We start from the raw sequence: 20382 nt of genomic DNA, 5'->3' as shown, positions 1-20382 counted from the left end.
GCTGACTCCATACATGGAAAAAGGTTCTCATGGTCAACCCTAACTAAACCCCTAATCATCTTGTACACCTCTACCAAGTCACCCCTAAACCTTCTTTTCTCCAATGAAAACAACCCCAAGTGCCTCAGCCTTTCCTCATACAATCTTCCTACCATACCAGGCAACATCCCGGTAAACCTCCTCTGCACCCGTTCCAGTACCTCCACATCCTTCCTATAGTATGGCAACCAAAACTGCACACAATACTCCAGATGCAGCCGCACCAGAGTCTTATACAACTGCAACAAGCTCTGCAGCTTATCTATATCCCGCTGAAACCTGACACATCCTTCCTCACTGTCAACAACTCCACCGACTTTCGTATCATCCGCAAACTTGCTCACCCAACCTTCTAGCCCCTCCTCCAGGTCATTTATAAAAATGACAAACAGCCATGGTCCCAAAACAGATCCTTGCGGAACACCACTAGTAACTGCGCTCCAAGGTGAACCTTTACCATCAACTACTACCCTCTGTCTTCTTCCAGCCAGCCAATTCCTAATCCAAACCTCCAACTCACCCTCAATGCCATACCTCCGTATTTTTTGCAGTAGCCTACCATGGGGAATATTGAATTTTAAATTCTGCCACCTGCTGCAGAGGAATTTGAACTCCTGCCTCAAGGGCATTACATCAGGTCTGCAGGCATTGACGTTACCGTTATGCTGCCATTGCCGTGGCTGTGCACCATAAAACCCAATGCATCTTTATTTGATTTGGACACATTTTCCACCTTTCCTTAAATTTACCATCTCACATAAGCATTCGAAAAACAGATAGCTTGACACAGGCGGGAACTTGTATGCCTTTACAATTATCTCCTGGATCAAAGTATCTGCACAAGGAGCCTCCACCACTGGGTTTCTCATCCTTTCAGATTACCTCTCCAACAAAAATAGGATCATTAATCTCCTTCACACTCCATATATTCATAAACCTCTAAGGCTTCGGCAAATATTGGCTTAATTGAAGATGTTAGTTATGATACAATGGAAAAAATATGCAAATACAGAAAACATTATCTTTTAGACTAGCTCAACTCCCTGGAACCTACTGCGGGTTTACAATGCAGGACCCATGGGTTAAGACTAACTTTTGAAGAGAAACAGTTTATTAGGATTGTATGATAAATAAGATAAATAATATATTGTCTGAGAAAACATACAATATTTGTTATGCATTACTAGACATAAATGAAAATTGTTAAGTGTTCAAAGTTTGTTAAGTCTTATTGAGTCCTAAAAATTTTTTATTTATTCATGATATTCACGATCTGAACTAGCATCTTTGACAATGATTTCTCACAACGTGAAACATTTGATTTTAAGTAATTTTAAACATCTGTGTTGGAACAAAATGTGCCACAGATCTTAATTATCACAAGCTCTTAATTTTGTGCATTCAAAAATTATTACTGATGGAATAAAGTGTGAAATAGTAATTACAAGAGTACAATTTAAAGAACACAGCCCAATTTCAACAACATTTACAAAAAAAAAATGTATATGCTTGCAAACTTAAAAATCAAATTATAAATTTGACAACGATATTTTCTCATTGTCAGTCACTTTTGGTCTTGGCTCGTTTGGAAAGAGGTCTCTCTTCATCCTTCTCTTCAACTGCTGGAGCTTTCCTCACTGTATAGATCACACCTAATGCAGTCTTTCTAGTTTCTGTATTGAAAACATGATTCAAGTTTAGTTGAAAGTGAATTCATTCATACAATGAGTATAGGAACTAAAAAGAGACTCTTCACCCAATTCTTCATTACAGTATCCACTCCTTTAATTATAGTATTATAGAAAACAATTTTAAAAACCTATTACCTTGTACTATAGACATCATTTGTTCTAAAGTTCTGATGACCCAATTAACCAGAACACACACTATAAAGCTTTGTAGTCCCATAATTAGTAAACATGAGAAAAAAAACACTAATTTTGTAAAATATAATGACAATATTAAATGACTTTGATACATTACTTACCTCCATGCAAAAGAGCTGCTCTACAGTTGGTTGACACAGCTGCTTTGGCATCTCCTTCAGACAAGCCAAAAAGCAACCCACTTGCAATATCTTAGTCAAGGATAATAACTTTATAGAAGAGCAAAAATGTTTTCTTATTACCACATTATTTTATCATTATCAAAGTCTATTTAATGTAAATTATACTTGCAAGTTAGTACTCATTAATGTCTCCATTGTCATAACAATATCCTTTCAGGTTTTAATGTAGAGAGATCATATGCATTATATTACTACCACCTTATAAAATGATCAGTATGATCTTATTGAGGACAACCAAATTATTTCACCAACTATTTTCCTCTAGATTCTTAGTCCATAGAAATAATACAAAAGTACAAACACCTATTATGAAGCTTTCAAAACAAGACCTCATTTGGACTCAGGATTAAGATTAGACCAATGAAGCATGGAATATCGTTAATGTTAGAATGTCGTTGTCAAGGACCATGCTATAATAATGGAAGTGTGAAATTTAATTCTAAGTGGGGGCAATTACATTATTTATTAAAGTTTTAATTGACTTTCACTGATATATAATTTGCCATTTCATCCAGCTGGTAGCAGTCATACTTGTGGCCAAGGAGGCTATGGTTTAACCCCAATACTAGGCTTCTGTCCCGAAGGTAGGCTACATTTTAGAATAGTATTGATGAAATTCTGCATTGATAGGAGTTGATCTTTTGGATGAATAGCCAAATTAAAATCCTATCTATTCGGGTCACCAATAATTGGAGAAAAGGTCTTACAGTATTATGGCAAATATTTCTAAATCCATACCTGTATAAAGTAGGGTAAATAATAGTTTATTCAATTTGCTGCTGTTGCAGGAGACTCACATCTATGAAAGTAAAGAAGTTCAATGCTCAAAAGTTCAGCCCTAAGAGTTATGGGACATCCAAAGTGAAAAGTGCCATACAAATCAAACATCATTCATCAAAACGTTTTGACTAAAATATATTTGAGCTGATAAAGAATCTTCATTCAAAATATTTTCTTCATACTTCCCAATCTCAAATACTTGTAAACATTATTAGCGCAAAAATACTGCTGCAAAAAGCCACTATTGTTTTGTTAGAAAATTAAGCCCAAATAAAAGTATTAAGAATAGACTTTGTGCACAGAGTGCATAAATATTTATTACATCAAAGATGTTTGCTAAGGATACAGGTTAGCAATATCATAAGGGCCTCTCAGTTCCAAAGACTGTAAAAAAGGGAATAGACCCCATCAATAACCAGATTTTTAAAAAATAAAAAAAAATCCAATTTTGGCACACTAAACATTTTGCACACTTCACAATAATATCTACCCTGGGTAGCTTTCTCAGAGTTGCCCACATATTGTCTTATGGATTGTCTGGATTTGGGAAACATTAGCAAGACTACATTTATTGTCCATCTCTATTTGCCCTGACATAGTGGCAGAAAACCTCTTTTCAGCACTTAATCCTATAACTGAGTGGTTTGTAGAATTACAATGAAACCAGACAATTTGGATATCCTGAAGAAGGGCTAATGCCCGAAACGTCGATTCTCCTGTTCCCTAGATGCTGCCTGACCTGCTGCGCTTTTCCAGCAACACATTTCCATCTCAATTTGGATATCCAGCCTATCGTTAAAGGTGTGTGATTTACATTAGTTAACAATATTTTTACTGTTTACATTTAAGGTAGCATATGGGTATTGGTTACTATTACAAACAATTTAATGTATGACAGTCAGGAAAAGCATGGCTCCCCTTGGATTAAAAGTTTAACTTGAGAGCCATCCAGAACAGAATGTTTGGTTAGAAACCTGTCGATTGTTAAAAAGACAGTTGAAGCTTGGAGTCATAATTTAGATTAGATTTTAGGTTTTGTCACATGTACTCAAGTACAGGAGTACAGTGAAAAGTGTACATGTCACCATTCTATGACTCCATCTTAAAAATACAAAATTTCATTTCATGTTTTGGTTAGTGTTAATATTTTGGGTCCAGTGATCTTCTGAAGGAGGGTCACCCTGGACCTGAAATGTTAACTCTGCTTTCTCTCCCTAGATGCTGGCCAGACCTGCTCAATTTTTCCAACAATTTGTCTTTTTGTTTCTGTTACTTACAATGGCTGGTTATGAACACTCGAACAATTCGGAGAGTCATTGAATGTTTTGAAATCACTTTGCTGCAAATTCAATGATAGTGAAATCGATTTATTTTAATTTACTAATGCTGTGTTCTAAGTTTGTAAATTAAAGAAAGAAATCCAAAGCAATAAAATGTTTTAATGTAGGTTTTGGAAAAGGATTACTTACAATAGAAGACTACAACAAGGTCTAATTTCACCACTAAAGTATGTGGGCTCCTGGACCGTCTGCTTATCACCAGACTTACAGCATCCTCATCTTCTCCCTGCTGTTTTTAAAATTAGTTTTTCCGAACATTAAGTTCATCCTGCCTTCTTCTGGTGGCTTTGAGCAAGGGAGAAGGCGGCTGCTGAAGCAGAGAAAGTGATTGGATCCAGCTGCTCCTCATGACAGCGTCCTGGTGGGTCCATCGACTAGGTTGCTTTAATGGTGGCTGAAGACTAGGTGGGTCTAAGCCTGGGATTCCAAAGGCTCAGGTTTCCTCAGGCTTCTGCAGCGACTTTGCAGTGGTATAGTTGGTCTGACCTGGCCTGGGATTCCTGTAGGCAGCTTCAGCAGCAGCCTGGCACTCCCTTCAGCAGCTGTTTTTGTTGGCATCGGTCTGGGTCTCCGTGCGGTGGCTTCAGTGAGTCTATGACCTTATGCAATGTTTTCTCCCGGCATCACGGTAGGTCCGATCCAGGTTTCCAACAGGCGGTTTGGGTCCAAGTCCAGAACCGTGAAATGGATTAAGTGGACTTTGTCTTAAATTCTTTTTAAACTTTTTTTTCTTTGTTACATTATCGTGTTATTCTAAACTTTTTATTTCTTTATTTTCCTAAATTTTCTTCCCCTCCCAATTTGTACTCCAGAATCTGTACCTGGGTACCTTTGTGGAGAAAGTGAGGACTGCAGATGCTGGAGATCAGTGTTGAAAAGCATGCGCTGGGAAAGCACAGCATTTCAGGCAGCATCCGAGGAGCAGTGGAGTTGAAGTTTCGGGCATAAGCCCTTCATCAGGATTGTGGTGCCTTTGTACTTAAAATGGTGCCATAAGTGGCAACTTGTAAACTTTTTACTGTACTCACGTGAGTATGTGACGATAAAGCTAATTCAATTCAGTTCAATGCAATGCAATGCAGTGAGGGGTGTAAGAGTGCAATGATGTCATTTAATATTCAAATATTAAACTGAAATTATGGTCCAAGTTAACTCAATTGTAAATGCTCTTGCACCAAATTAAAAATAAAGTAGTCCATACTAATTTCATCATACAAACATATTAATGGCTCTATTTACAATACGAAGTTGCACATATGACTGAAATACAATCCAACATCAGATGAAATTCCTAAATTACTGTATTTCGGCAACCAGATTGTCTATCAGAAATTTACAGTTGTCTTTGCTATGGTGTTGTTCCAGTATATGCTGTGGTTCTGTTCGCCGAGCTGGAAGTTTTTGTTGCAAACGTTTCGTCCCCTGGCTAGGCGACATCATCAGTGCTTGGGAGCCTCCTGCGAAGCGCTTCTTTGATGTTTCCTCCGGTGTTTATAGTGGTCTGTCCCTGCCGCTTCCGGTTGTCAGTTTCAGCTGTCCGCTGTAGTGGTTGGTATATTGGGTCCAGGTCGATGTGTTTGTTGATGGAGTTTGTGGATGAATGCCATGCCTCTAGGAATTCCCTGGCTGTTCTCTGTCTGGCTTGCCCTATGATAGTAGTGTTGTCCCAGTCAAATTCACACACACGCAGACAACAAGCAACATGAATACGACTGGGACAACACTACTATCATAGGGCAAGCCAGACAGAGAACAGCCAGGGAATTCCTAGAGGCATGGCATTCATCCACAAACTCCATCAACAAACACATCGACCTGGACCCAATAAACCAACGACTACAGCGGACAGCAGAAACTGACAACCGGAAGCGGCAGGGACAGACCACTATAAACACAGGAGGAAACATCAAAGAAGCGCTTCGCAGGAGGCTCCCAAGCACTGATGATGTCGCCTAACCAGGGGACGAAACGTTTGCAACAAAAACTTCAAGCTCGGCGAACAGAACCACAACAAAGTGATGGAATATTAAATTTACTGTGTGGCTTTTTTGGTGGGGGAGTCACAGGCTAATGTGAAAGAAATCCAGTAATAATCATTTATAATGATTAATAATAACCATTTACTAGTTCAGAAGTACATGTATAGCCCTGTGTTCATTGTCTGTCAAGGTAAGCATTGAAAGTCATATTTCTTAGTGTTCTGATTGTCTAGGATACATTTTAACTTTATCCTTTTCTTCTTCTCTCGTGAATCGGATTCCTATGAGTGTGGCATTGATGATCCGGTGTGTTTTTTCTATTTCCGTGTTTTTTAATGATTACAAACGTGTCATCGACATATCTGACCCAGAGTCACATTCTCACATTCAACAACCAGATATACGAACAAATCAACGGAACACCCATGGGCTCACCAATCTCGGGACTCATAGCAGAGGCAGTTATGCAAAGGTTAGAACAAACAGTCCTACCACAAATTCAGCCAGACTACTGTGACCCCTAGGACTCATAACGGCACACAAACCAACAGCCACGCTCAGACAACAACTCACCAGAACGAAGGACCCGATACCCAACATGAGCAAGACGAATGTAGTGTACAAAATACCATGCAAGGACTGCACTAAACACTATATAGGACAAACAGGAAGACAGCTAACAGTCCGCATACATGAACAGCAACTAGCCACGAAACGACACGACCAGCTATCCTTAGTAGCCACACACGCAGACAACAAGCAACATGAATTCGACTGGGACAACACTACTATCATAGGGCAAGCCATTCAGAGAACAGCCAGGGAATTCCTAGAGGCATGGCATTCATCCACAAACTCCATCAACAAACACGTTGACCTGGACCCAATATACCAACCACTACAGCGGACAGCTGAAACTGACAACCAGAAGCGGCAGGGACAGACCACTATAAACACCGGAGGAAACATCAAAGAAGCGCTTCGCAGGAGGCTCCCAAGCACTGATGATGTCGCCTAGCCAGGGGACGAAACGTTTGCAACAAAAACTTCCAGCTCGGCGAACAGAACCACAGCAACAAGCACCCGAGCTACAAATCTTCGCACAAACTTTGTTCCAGTATATATCAAGTGTTCAAAATTATTAACTATACAGCACAAACTATGCAAAAGCAGGAGTTTCTGAATTATTGACATCGTTTTAGTCGCTCAAACTGAATGTTTTTCTCTTGAAAAATAATTCAAACAGTGCTTTGAACACAGACTTCTTATATTTTAATTAGCTGATCTAAGTACATAGCTTCGGGGGGAGGGGGGGGGGGGGGGAAAAAAGAGTTTCTGATTAACAAAATTACTGCAGAAAATGTCACTGCTCACGTACGAGACAGAGATAATAGAAGCAAAGTTGTAAATAAAATATCCGATCGAAGACACACGTTGAAAAGAAAATCAACCTTACCCTTTCTGCTGCACTTGACATAATGATGTTCTGAAAAAACAAGATATGAACACGCAAGATGAAACATATGGCTTCAGAATTTTACACAGAACAAGTCCTACATTTTATCAACACTGCCACTAAAACAAACAGGAACTCTATTTGGTTAGTAAATGAATGACAAGATTTGATAAGAAAGTAATTCAAAGTACTTTAGAAAATTGCTTGTGTTACCCATAGTCATGAACAATGACCCAGATTTTTCTGCCAGCAAAGTGCTAGCGCTCACCAATGACCTCAAAAAGAAAGATAATCTAAGATTTAATGACTTCTGGTGTAGATTTTCTCCCCATCTGCTGACATTAATTTAAATTGCCAGGACAAACTGATTTCCAGGTGCTTAACAGCAATGTGATCAAAAAGGATAAGTACTCACATTAAATAATTCTCAGAAACAAACCAGGAGGTAAAATGTATTGTGAATCAGTCATTATTTAAAATTTTACAGCCAAAACAAAAATCGGGGCATGAACATTAGAAGCAAAATATATAAACAAACATTTCTAAGTTATGAAAATTCTACAAAAGTAAAATTACTTCTTCAGGATCAGAGATGTGTTTTGGCAGTTATGATTTCTTAGATATCTTTTAATAGTCCAGTTACACTTTGGGGAGATGCCAAAGTTGTTGTCAGTTTCAAAGGATAATGATGGTGAACATCATCAGTTTCTGCCATTACAACTTCAAAGTCCAGACCATTTTTTAAAACCTGGAATAGTAATTGTAATTATGTTAAGCAGCTATCTTGGTATGTTAAAACTAGTATATATCTAGATAAAAAAGGGAAAAAGCTAAAAATTGATTTCATCAATTGAGTCAGACAAAAGAACAGGGATCATGACAATCACAAGGGTATATACATAACAATATGCCACCTTCACAATTTGAGGGTAGCATAATAAAACTTAGCAGTGCTCAAAGCCTATTCAGCAATGCCCATGTGCCATGAATTAATAAACACAGTAAAGGAAGTGATCAGGTAGATGTTACAATTGGAATGCAACATGACAACATGAACAAGAAGCCAGCTTTAGACAAAAATCTTTTCCATAGCCAGAATTCAACTATCTGCCAGGGACCCTATTAGAAACTGGCACTAGAACGTACAACAACCCAAGCTGTGCTTCTATTTCCTTCCAGATGCTTAAAAAGAGTTTGAGGTGCCTGTTTTTGCAGCAAACATTCTAAGTATGATATCTTAAAACAAGTTCAAAGTTATTAAACACCACATTTCCTTGGTACTGCAGAAAATTACTACTTGTGGAAGATGTTCTCAGACAAATGGGAATAGCTTGTGGTCCCAAACTCCCATTAAAAAAATCACCTTTGCTTTGTCATTGTTCATGATACAGTTTCACAGCAAATACTTTAAAAAACCCAATTTAAACTGTACACAATTAATAGTTCAACAACAATTGGAATATTTCTTTAACCTCATCCATAATCTTGATTAAAGATTTTTTTTTTGAGAGAACAAGATAACTATTGTGCTCACCTTTCCTTTACATATCTGCATCAGGCTAAGTGCATTTGAAATGGTATATCTTCTCACTGTGGAATCTTTAATAGAAGGGGAATATGCTAGCTCAAAGTAAATTCCTCTCTCAATAGCCTGAAATAGAATTAGAAAGTATTCAGTAAGATGATGGATAATTCCATTAATGCATTATCTAAATGAGCAGGGTAAGAATTAAGATAACTTGCATATGCCTTAATTTCTCTCCCTCAACAATTTATATTGTCATGGCATCTTTAACATAATAAAGGCTCCCTAGGCACTTCAAATGAACTCTAAAATAAAAGGATGACACTGCTGTGGTCGATTAATTTTATGAAATAATCTCAGGAGCCTCGGAACAGGTGACAATAATAGTTTATTGAGCCAATGTTGGGAAAATCCACCCCAGAAAAGAATCTGAGGTAGTACTCTACCTCAAATGAGGATTCATCGGATATTTGTACATTGTAAATCACACAGAGTACATATGCTCAAATTCTGAAGTAGTCTGTTTTAGACAAACACGTTGTTTTTCACACATTCCAGAAGTGGTGAGATATAGGTTACCTCCGTTCTCACCACATCACATCTTCCCAGGAATCACCGTCTCCTGTCTGAAGCCTGTACTTTATTCCCATTCTTGATTAAATCCCACTGATGTGTCTTTCGGTCATCCTCACAGTCTATTTCAAATATGGCCTCAGGACTAATACTGGATTGGCCACAGTTTCTGTAGAAATGCAGTATATTCCTCAGCACTTATGTAGTTGAACTCATTTTTTAACCTGGCTGCTTTCATTAGAGTAAATGAAAAAAATCTTAAATGATTTGCATGAGTACTGCTTATGAAAGTAACTAAAACCCTCTATCTTATCCTAATCACAGCTAGAAAAATCATGTGGATTTGTAGATCAACTAATGTCTCACCTAAATTGCTCCCCAACAACAAGCCACAGAAGGAAATATTAGGTCAGATGACCAAAGCTTGGTGAAAGAGGTAGATTTGATGGAGTGCCTTTTAGGAGGAAAACAAGATGCAGAAAAAAAAACCGAATGCTGGACAAACTCACCAGGGTCTGGCAGCAGCTATGGAGAGAGAAATAACGTTTTGAGATCGGTATGACTCTTCTTCAGAACTAAAAGTTTTAGTTTGGGAAACATGGTCAGCATTGATGAATTGGACCAAAGGGTCTGTTTTCACTGCTGTATGGCTCTATAAAATGGTGTTGGAAAATTATTTTCTAATCTACTTTTGAGGCAGCAGCCCAGCAAAAAGACAAGGGCTGTTAACTGTGGAGAAAGAGAAAAAAAAAGAGACATCAAAATGGGTGTAAATTAAGATGTGAAAGGAAGGGAATAGTTCCTCTCTATCAAGGACCAAGTAAACAAGACATAAATAAGGGTGCGTGCGTGCATGTGCAAAAAACAAAATAGGAGAACTGTCATAATGCAGTTTCTGAAGTTATTCAGTTCAATATTGAGATGTCAAAGCTGTAAAATGTCTAAATGGAAAATTTAATGCTATTCCTCAAGCTTGCATTGTGCTCTGTTGGAACATTACAACAGGCCCAGGATAGAAATGTTAGCATAAGTGCAAAATGGTTTACTGAAATGGCAAGTAACTTGGAGGGGAGGGTCATTCCTACAGACAGCAGAGGTGTTCCACAAAGCAGTCATCTAGTTTATGTTTGAACCCTCCGATGTAAGGGAGGCCGCACTGTGACCAATGAATGCAGAAATCTAGATCAATGAAAATACAAGTAAAATAATGCATCACCCAGAAAGTGTGTTTTGGGCCTTGGACAGTGAGAAGGTGGTGGTGAATGGGCAAGTATTCTGCTATCACCTCTGCTGTCCCTAGGAATGACCCAGGCCTTCCAGTTACTTGCCATTTTAATAAAGAATTATGCTGTCATTTTCCACTTAGACACTTTCAGACTTGAGGTCTCAATATTGACAATGATAACCTCTGAAATTGATTGAATATGCCTGTTCTCCATTTTTCTTGTATTCTCTTCTTCACACCCCCCCCCCCGCAATGGCCATGTCCTTTTTCACTTGGCTCTAAGTATCGAGGACTCCTTTGCTCCCTTTAGTACTTTAATTTAGACCAACTTTACATCTTTCTCCACTATTAATAATGATTTGCCTTTTGCATTGGCCCTTACCTCTGTCAAAAGTATTAAAAACTTCAAACCCGTTTAAACTCTGAAGTTATACAAGATTGAACGTTCACTCTCTACAGATGATCCAGACCTGGGGTTTAAGCAGCATTCTTTGTGTAAGATTTCCAGCATTCATAATATTTTGCATTTATAGAGAAGCAGAGGTGTGGATTGGTTGGGCCGAAGGGCCTGTTTCCACACTGTAGCGAATCTAATCAACTCCAGAAGGCAACTTCCAAATAAACCTGTTCGACGATAACCTGGTGCTGAGAATTTTAACTTTGGCCTTGAGATGGCAACAGTGAGCTGCCTTTTTGAACTGCTGCATCCATTTGGAGCTGACACACCCACAATACCATTACACAGAGCCCCAGGATTTTGACCCAGTAACACTGAAGAAATGACGATATATTTCAAAATCTGGATGGTGAGTGGGTTGGTGAGGAACTGGACAATGGTGGCGGTTCCATATATCTGCTGCCCTTGTCCTTTTGGATGGTAATGGTCACATTTGAATGGTACGGTTTAAAGGAATGTTAATATAGGTGGACAGTGCACACTAAATATTGTATGAACAGTCCGGTAATATAGCAACTGTTGAAATCTCCTAATCATACACAATCATTTAATTTCCTCGTAATAATACCTGGTTTATGGCGTGATACACAAGTCAAATAAAAGAAAATCTTTCACTATGTATCTTCTTAAAATCTTTCATATTTCATGAAAGACAGATTTGCCTCTTTCATCTATGTTTAGTTTAAAACTGCCAGTTTTTCAGTTACTTCATATACTCAATTCTGGGAATAGTTCTATTGCATATTCACTGTACCTTTCCATTGGTATGATGACCTGTTAGTGCCTTGAATTACATGCATATCATACTGCAATTATGACCCAATGTTATGCATAAATTCACTTTTTGTTGCTTTTATACTCCATTTATTTTTATGTAAAATTGAAACACAATCCTAAACCAACTAAACTGCATTCAGTTTTAATTTAACACAATTTTCAAACTTGTGTAATGCATTTTATCTTTCCCTTTACCAAGATTAAATGCAACTTTGAAATACCTATTTTGCGATCAAACAAAGCGCGTGTCAAATGACAGGCACAATTATATTTACTAGTACAAATTTTGAAAAGACACTGCACCAGTTACATTTGTGAGCACAATTTATTCTGTGGTACTTATTCTGGTGATGGGATTTAGGACTTCAATAAACCTTTGTGGTAGGAAATAAAACTGAAAACAAAAAATGCATGGAGAAACTGAGAAGCAAAATGATTTGCCTTCTGAAAAATGATAAATAATATTTATGCTAACTTAAGATGCAAATTAAATGTTTATATTGGCCATCTTCATTTCAGTTGAAGACCTATTAGTCAGTCATTTGCTGCTACATCGTCATTTTATTGGCTTCAAGCATGGGCAGGAGGAATTATTTATCTGAAAACAATTTTAAGGAAAAGGATATACTCAACTCAAATACTATATTAGTCATCAACAATTAAATATGCTACTACTTACAAAATTAAACATGGCCAATTAGTTGAAGAATCAAGACGTGATAATACAGAAGGAAAACCACTGGTTTCTATCTATAGCAATAGCACCCTCTAAAGGAAAGTTTAACAATGCTTCCATCTATAAAATGTGTGCATCACAAACATTTTTACTGGCTTAAGAGCAGATAAATCATTTCACTACTATATTTTTAAACCATGTGTATGTATGTACTATAGTACAAGCCTTCAGAAAGCCAGAATAACCATTAAAACTTTGTATCCTTGATGATTTCAACAACAATTTGAATATTGAAATGGGCAGCACAGTGGATCAGTGGTTAGCATTGCTGCCTCATAGCACCATGGTCCCAGGTTCGATTTCAGCCTTGGGTGACTGTGTGGAGTATGTCCCCGTGTCCGCGAGGGTTTCCTCCAGGTGCTCCGGTTTCATCCCATAGTCGAAAGATGTGCAGGTCAAGTGAATTGGCCATGCTAAATTGCCCATAGTGCTAGGTGCATTAGTCAGAAGGAAATGGGTCTGGGTGGGTTACTCTTCGGAGGGTTGGTGTGGACGAAGGGCCTGTTTCCACACTGTAGGGAATCCAATCTAACCACTAGGCTGATAGACGTAAATTAGAAATGGCTATGCAAATTTCTGAAGGCTCTTGTCCTCCAGAATGACACTAGAAAGTTAGATATATTGATAACAGAAAATAATGAAAAATAAGATTTTAAGTGATCAAGCCTGTTGTGGCCCTGGTAAAAATCAATCAGTAGGGAGACAAGCATGTTCAAACCTGCCATTCACTGATTTTAGATGTTGAAGACTGAGAAACTAGCCACATGCTCTTGAAGACTTGGATCGAATCACCTCAACCTTCTAGGGAACACAATCCTAATGTATTCCTCCTAATTTAATTTAGCTCGGTTATCACCCAGACAAACCTAAAAGTCAATCATTGACAGAGTCATAATGACGTAGAGCACAGAAACAGAGCCTTCAATCAACTCATTCATGCTGACCAGCTATCCAAAATTAATCTAGTCCCATTTGCCAACACTATTCATGTACCCATCCAGATACAATTGAATGTTGTAATTGTACCAGCCACCACCACTTCCTCTGGCAGCTCATTCCATACACTCACCACCCTGTGTGAGAAAATGTTGCCCCTTCGGTCCCTTTTAAATCTTTCCCCTCTCATTTTAAACCTATGCCTTCTAGTTCTGGACTCCCCCACCATCAATTCCCCTTAAGATTTTATAAATCTGTGGAATGTCACCCTTCAGCCTCTGATGCTCCAGGGAAAACAGCCCCAGCCAATTCAGCCTCTCCCTATAGCTCAAACCCTGGCAACATTCCTGTCAATCTTTTTGGAATCTTTTCAAGTTTCACACCGTCTTTCCTTTGGGAGAAAGGCCAGATTTGCACACAATATTCCAGAAGTGGCCTAATCAATGCCCTGTGCTCAAATGCTCTGACCAAAGGAACAAATACCAAATGCACTGCTCACTATCCTATCTACCTGAGACTCCACTTTCAAGGAATTATGAACCTGGACTCCAGGGCTGTTTAGCAACACTGCTCAGGACCTTACCATCAAGTGTTTAGGTCCTGCCCTGATTTGCCTTTCCAAAATGCAAACACCTCACATTTAAATTAAACTCTATGTGCCATTTCTCAGCCCATTGGCCCATCTGATCAAGTTCCTGCTGTACTCTAAGGTAGCTTTCTTCACTGCCCGCTACACCTCCAATTTTGGTGTTATCTGCAAACTTACTAACTATCCCTCTTATGTTCACATCCAAATCATTTATATAAATGACAAAAAGCAGTGGACCCAGCACTGATCCTTGTAGCACACCACTGGTCACAAGCCTCAAGTCTGAAAAGCAACCCTCCACCACCAACCTCTGTCTTCTACCTTCCAGCCAGTTCCGTATCCAAATGTCTAATTCTTCCTGTATTTCATGTGATCTAATCTTGCTAACCAGTCTATGAGGAACCTTGTAGAATGCATTACTGAAGTCCATATAGATCAAATCCACTGTTCTGCCCTCATCAATCCTTTTCGTTACTTCTTCAAAAAACTCAAACAAGTTAGTGAGACATGATTTCCCCCACACAAAGCCAAGTTGACTATTCCTAATCAATCCTTGCTTTTCCAAATACACAGGAATCCTATCCTTCAGGATTCTCTCCAACAACTTGCCCACGACCGATGTCAGGCTCAATGGTCTATAGTTCTCTGGTTTTTAACTTACCACCTCTATTAAATAGTTAGCCAAATTCCAGTCTTCCGGCACCTCACCTGTGACTATCAATGATACAAATATCTCAGCAAGGGACCCAACAATCACTTCCCTTGCTTTTCACAGAGTTCTAGGGTACACCTGATCAGGTCCTGGGGATTTATCCATTTTGTTTTTCATTTTAAGACATCCAGCACCACCTCTTCTGTAGTATGGATATTTTTCCAAGATGTCACCACCTATTTTCCCGCATTCTACATCTTCCATGTCCTTCTCCACAGTAAGCACTGGTGCAAAATACTCATTCAGTATCTTCCCCCATCTCCTGCAGTTCCACACATAGGATGCTTTGCTGATTTTTGAGGGGCGCTATTCTCTCTGTAGTTATCTTTTTGTCCTTAAAAATGTATTTATAAAATCCCTTTGGATTCTCCTTAACCCTATTTGCTAAAGCTACACCATGTTCCCTTTATGCCCTCCTGATTTCCCTCAAGTATATTCCTGCCGTGTTTATACTCCAAGGATTCACTTGATCTAGCCAGTCTATACTTGACATATGCTTCCGCCTTTTTCCTCAACCAAAATCTCAATTTCTCTAGTCATCCAGCATTCCCTATATCTACCAGCCTTGCCTTTCACACTAACAGGAACATATACTGTCTCTGGATGCTCATTCTCTCATTTTTGAAGGCTTTCCATTTTCCAGTCGTCCCTTTACTTGCTATGTTGGTCTAATAAAAAAAAAATCTTTTCATATACTTGGTCTACAGTAAATTCTAGTAGTTTACGTAAATGTTCACCTGTGTGATGATATTATATCTTCGAGAGATAGATTTTGTCCTTTATTAAAAAAAAAAAGAGGCCATAGATATTGAGGCTGTTTATTCGAAGCCAATAAAGTAAACAGCGTGTAAAACCTTGAGATATCTTTTAAAAGTTGAAACAATAGAAGCAGCATGAATGGGCAAGGTCAGGCGCCCCCAGAACCAAGGTTTTAGTTTAGCTTTCAGAAGTTGTTACAGCTTTGAAGTTGACTGTGCAGCAATTACATCTCTCTCACGTGTGATTCTGGCAGCAGACAATGTGGTTTACTGACTTTTCGTTTGCCGAGGAGGTGTTTATGGGATTTTACTATATTGGAACAGTTGCTATTTAGTAATTAAATAATCTATTATTCGGTTAAGTTTTCTGATAGAATTAAAAAGTTATACCAGTTCCTCCTTCAATTTGTATTTTTACCCTACAGTTAAAATAAAATGTTTGTAACAATTGAATTACATCAGGAACACAGCACCTTAATGTCTATCTTGTTTAAAGTCAAGTGTATGGTCTAGGCTCTCTCTTTGATATATGTACAAAGGTAATTTGGTCTGGTCCATAACACTGGTGATTTTCATTTGTGAATGTACCATATTTCCTATTGTAGCGTCAGCTCAGACTTTCTGGGAGCCAAAAATATGATGGAAATATCCAGAAAAATAAAACCCTCAGCCAGGCATTCTGTATTTCTTTTAAAACCAATGGAATTTGCAGTTTTCCTAATACCATTACCAATAATTGATATTATTCATTATCTACAAATGCACATATTTTGAATAACACTACTGCCACTAATAGAGCTGTTTACAGTGCTGTGAATTCACAGCACTTGCCTGACTCCATAGAATGGCATGTCTGACTATTCAGATCTGTAATTATTATTCAAGTGAACTTGGAAACAGTATGATTGAAGACCAACTATGACTATATCCATGATAAAATACTGAATACTATGTTGCAGCACAATACAGTTAGTCAATATTACATAGTAACTCATATTCTATATTCATTTCTTGCAGTGCTTTTAATATCCTTTGCCAGTTTCTTTGCATATTTCTTTTTGAAGAGATTTATTTTGTCACCTGTTATTTACTATAGTCTTTTCATTTGCCAGGATTTTTGCTATTACTGTAAAATTTAGAAAAGAAAAGATGATGAGGACAGACAGGAAAAGGTATGTTTGACATACTAATTTATAGCAAACTTTCAAATGAGCAAAGGACTAAGCCAAGGTGGAATATATAGTGATGGATCATGCCACAGCCATTGTTAGGGCATGTAAAGTAAGGTGATGTTTCAGTAAAGGTGAAGCAATGGCTGTAATTACATCAAGTCTTAATTAATTCCATGCATGTGTTAAACTCAGCAAGAATTACAAATGGACAAGCCAAGGATTTTATCTACAATTAGCCTATAAAATGTCATTCAGATAGCTGGAATTTTATTAAATAAATTGATTGGCAGGCAGTAGAAAGGGGAACAAGAAAGATGGTGGAGAATTGACCTTTAGGTATTTTTTGATTGACATGTGCACAGAGAAAGGGGTACTGTAGCTTACATGGCTGGTGCAAGAAAATTAATAGATACCGCAGTCCTAGACCGGAGCAAAACTGTAGATTTAACAATGGAGATTCAAAGCTGGGATGACAATAGGATATGGGATCAATGGAAGAATATCAACGTATATATTGAAGTATTACACTTTTGTGAAGTGATAAGCTCACAGTGAATTGTTCGAATAAAAGGGTGTAAAAGGTAAGCCCAACAACAATATGCTAACTAATTTAATCTTGATTGTGGGGAAGCTTGTGGAAATTATCACTTGGGATAAAATTAATAGTCATATGAGCAAATGTGGGGTAATCAAAGAAAGTCAGCATGGATTAGTGAAGAAAAAAATCATGTTTGATTAACCTACTTGAGTGAGGGTTGTGAAATCAATGCTGTTGGCAAGATGAATATGGATTTCCAACAAACATCTGAAGATCACACTTGAGAGAAAAATTAGAGGTCATGACACAAATGGGACAAAAGTAACATATTTCATAATATAAACCATTTCATAATGAACAGAAAAGATAGTTACTTTTCAGACAAGAGGAAGATTTATAATGAAACGTGCCAGGGTTGGTGTTAAGACCCCTGCTCTTCCTGATGTATTTGAAAGGCCAAGACCTTGTATTCAGGTACAATTTCATAAATTTGCAGATAACAAAACTTCTAAACTATTATGAATTGAGGAGGATAGTGTCAAACTTCCAAAGAACCGAGACAGGTTGTTGGATTTTGCATGTGAAATTTAATGCAGAAAAAAAAAAGTGAAGGGATACATTTTGATAGGAAATGTGAACAATAACATAAAAAGTCCAATTCTAAAGCAAATGCAAGAGAAGTGCAAGCTGAATGCACATGGGCACAAATCACTGAAGGCAACAGAGCAAATTAAAAGTAGTTAAAGCACATGGAATCCTGAGCTTTAGAAATAGAGAATAATGAACAAAAGCAAGGAAGTTATGACAAACCTGTATGCCACATTGGTTTGGCCACAACTGGTGCATTGTGTTTAGTTCTGGGAACCACACTTTCAAAATGATACAAAGAGATTAGAGAGGTTGCAGAAAAGATTTAGGAAAGTAAGGATCCTCATCTCTTGAACCACCTTATCTGCACGCACATAAATGGAAGAATGGTCTAATTCTGCACCTTAACTACTCCATGACTCTAGAAAAGGATTTTCAGTACAACGGACGATGAAGTTAGTTCAGAAGAACTTAAGAATGTATGTGGCACCAGACAGAAGGGGTAAATCCTCATAACTAATTCAAATCAAACCAGAGCAAAAAAATAAAAACGAAGGACATCTTCACACTGGAAAAATGCTGAATTAAGATGGATGCCTTAAATGTTTCCCAAATAAAGGATATATGGGATTGATGTGATTCATGTTGATCTGTTCGCTGAGCTGGTAGGTTTGTTGGCAGAAGTTTAGTCCCCTTTCTAGGTAACATCACCAGTGCTGTGTTGCCCCCTGTGAAGCATTGCTGTGCTGTTCCACTTTGAATTGATATGGCTCTGTTTGAGCTGTTTCCAGTTGGCATTGGTTCCGGTTTATCATTGCAGCGGTTTGTATGTTAGGTCCAGGTCAATGTGGTTGTTAATGGAGTTTGAGGAAGAATTCCCTTGCTTTCTTTGTTTAGCCTGTCCTAGTATGATTGTGTTGTCCCAGTCAAACGCATGGTTCTTGTTGTCTGTGTCTAGGGATATCAGGAAGAGTTGGTAGTATCACTTGGTTGCGAGTTGATGTTCACGGTTTTGGGGGGGGGGGGGCAGCGGGGTGCTAGCTGCCTGCCTGTTTGTCTTATTTAGTGCTTAGTGCAGTCGCTGCATGGTATTTTGTAAATTACGTTTATCCTGCACATGGTGGGTATGGGCCCTTCATTCTGGTGTGCCGCTGTCCGGCTGTCAGTTTTTGTGTTGTTAAGACCCCTAATGGTCAGAGCAATCTAATTGTCAGTTCCGAAACGTTTTTAATGTACGGGTGAATAGACAGTGTGTTTTGTCTTCGTGGTGTGGATCATCTGCAAGGCATCTGTGGACGAAGCTGACGGAGTATCGTTTTTAAGCAAAGACTTGGGAGTTTTTCTTCCCCTCTTTGCAGTTTCGGGGTGCTGCAGTGTTGCTGCTCTTTTGAATAGGGTCCTAATGCAGCTCCTCTTGAGTGTTCACATGATTGCTGTTGTAGTTGAGGATCTGATCGATAGATGTGGTCTTTCTGTATACTTCCTTATAATCATTACATCTACAAATGGGAGTTGGTTATTGTTCTCCACCTCTAGTAAATTGATCCAGACGAAAATGCTATTCTGGCGTGTGTTCTCGATTTAAGCTGTTTTGATTATCACAGAAGTGTCATCCACATACCTGATCCAAAGCTTGGGTTGGATCTGTGGGATGGCTGTTTATTCAAGTCTTTGCATTACTGCTTCAGCCATGAGGGCGGAGATGGAGGAGCCCATAGGTGTCCCATTGATTTGTTCATTTACCTGGCCACTGAAGATGAAGTATGTTGTCAGGCAAAAGTCAAGTAGTTTTAGTATGGTGTCTTTGTTGATGGGTTTATAGTTGATTTGTTTCTTTGGCTAAAGTTATGTCAATTCAAGTAAAAAGTGCCATAATGTCAAATGATTTCATCACCTCGTATCCAAACCAAAGGAGTAGCCATGGGCACCCGCATGGTCCCAAGCTATGCCTGCCTCTTTGTAGGATATGTGGAACAGTCCATCTTCCGCAGCTACACTGGCACCACCCCCCACCTTTTCCTCCGCGACATCGATGACTGTATCAGCACTGCCTCGTACTCCCACGAGGAGGTTGAACAGTTCATCCACTTTACCAACACCTTCCACCCCGACCTCAAATTCACCTGGACCGTCT

At 38.5% G+C, this 20382-nt stretch overlaps 1 protein-coding gene and 1 long non-coding RNA gene across 6 annotated transcripts in view; one reads left to right on the top strand and one right to left on the bottom strand.

Annotated features, from left to right (window-relative positions):
* Window positions 1–1128: 1128 nt before the first annotated feature.
* rpp30 (ribonuclease P/MRP 30 subunit) overlaps window positions 1129–20382 on the bottom strand; it is a 39841-nt gene continuing 20587 nt past the window's right edge. For 3 of the 5 annotated variants that reach the window (XM_043712439.1, XM_043712441.1, XM_043712438.1), the window contains 5 exons: window positions 9197–9313; window positions 7663–7692; window positions 3234–3271; window positions 2027–2106; window positions 1129–1712 (listed from right to left, as the gene is read on the bottom strand). In XM_043712439.1, coding sequence (XP_043568374.1) covers window positions 1600–1712; window positions 2027–2106; window positions 3234–3271; window positions 7663–7692; window positions 9197–9313 — 378 coding nt within the window. In that variant the 3' untranslated portion in view covers window positions 1129–1599. Of the gene's footprint in view, window positions 1713–2026; window positions 2135–3233; window positions 3272–7662; window positions 7693–9196; window positions 9314–20382 lie in introns of all 5 variants that reach the window. The other 2 variants (XM_043712442.1, XM_043712443.1) reach the window with 2 other exon arrangements.
* The window catches only part of LOC122561072, a 21420-nt gene continuing 4887 nt past the window's right edge, over window positions 3850–20382 (top strand). Inside the window, exons 1-2 of the long non-coding RNA XR_006314896.1 lie at window positions 3850–3924; window positions 17491–17497. This is a non-coding gene — a long non-coding RNA (uncharacterized LOC122561072). The remainder of the gene's footprint in view (window positions 3925–17490; window positions 17498–20382) is intronic.

This window comes from Chiloscyllium plagiosum, chromosome 22 (genome assembly GCF_004010195.1).
Source record: "Chiloscyllium plagiosum isolate BGI_BamShark_2017 chromosome 22, ASM401019v2, whole genome shotgun sequence".
In the NCBI taxonomy this organism is placed as follows: Eukaryota; Metazoa; Chordata; class Chondrichthyes; order Orectolobiformes; family Hemiscylliidae; genus Chiloscyllium; species Chiloscyllium plagiosum.
The sequence above is the reverse complement of the archived record's forward strand: the minus strand, read 5'-3'. Positions and strand labels throughout refer to the sequence as shown.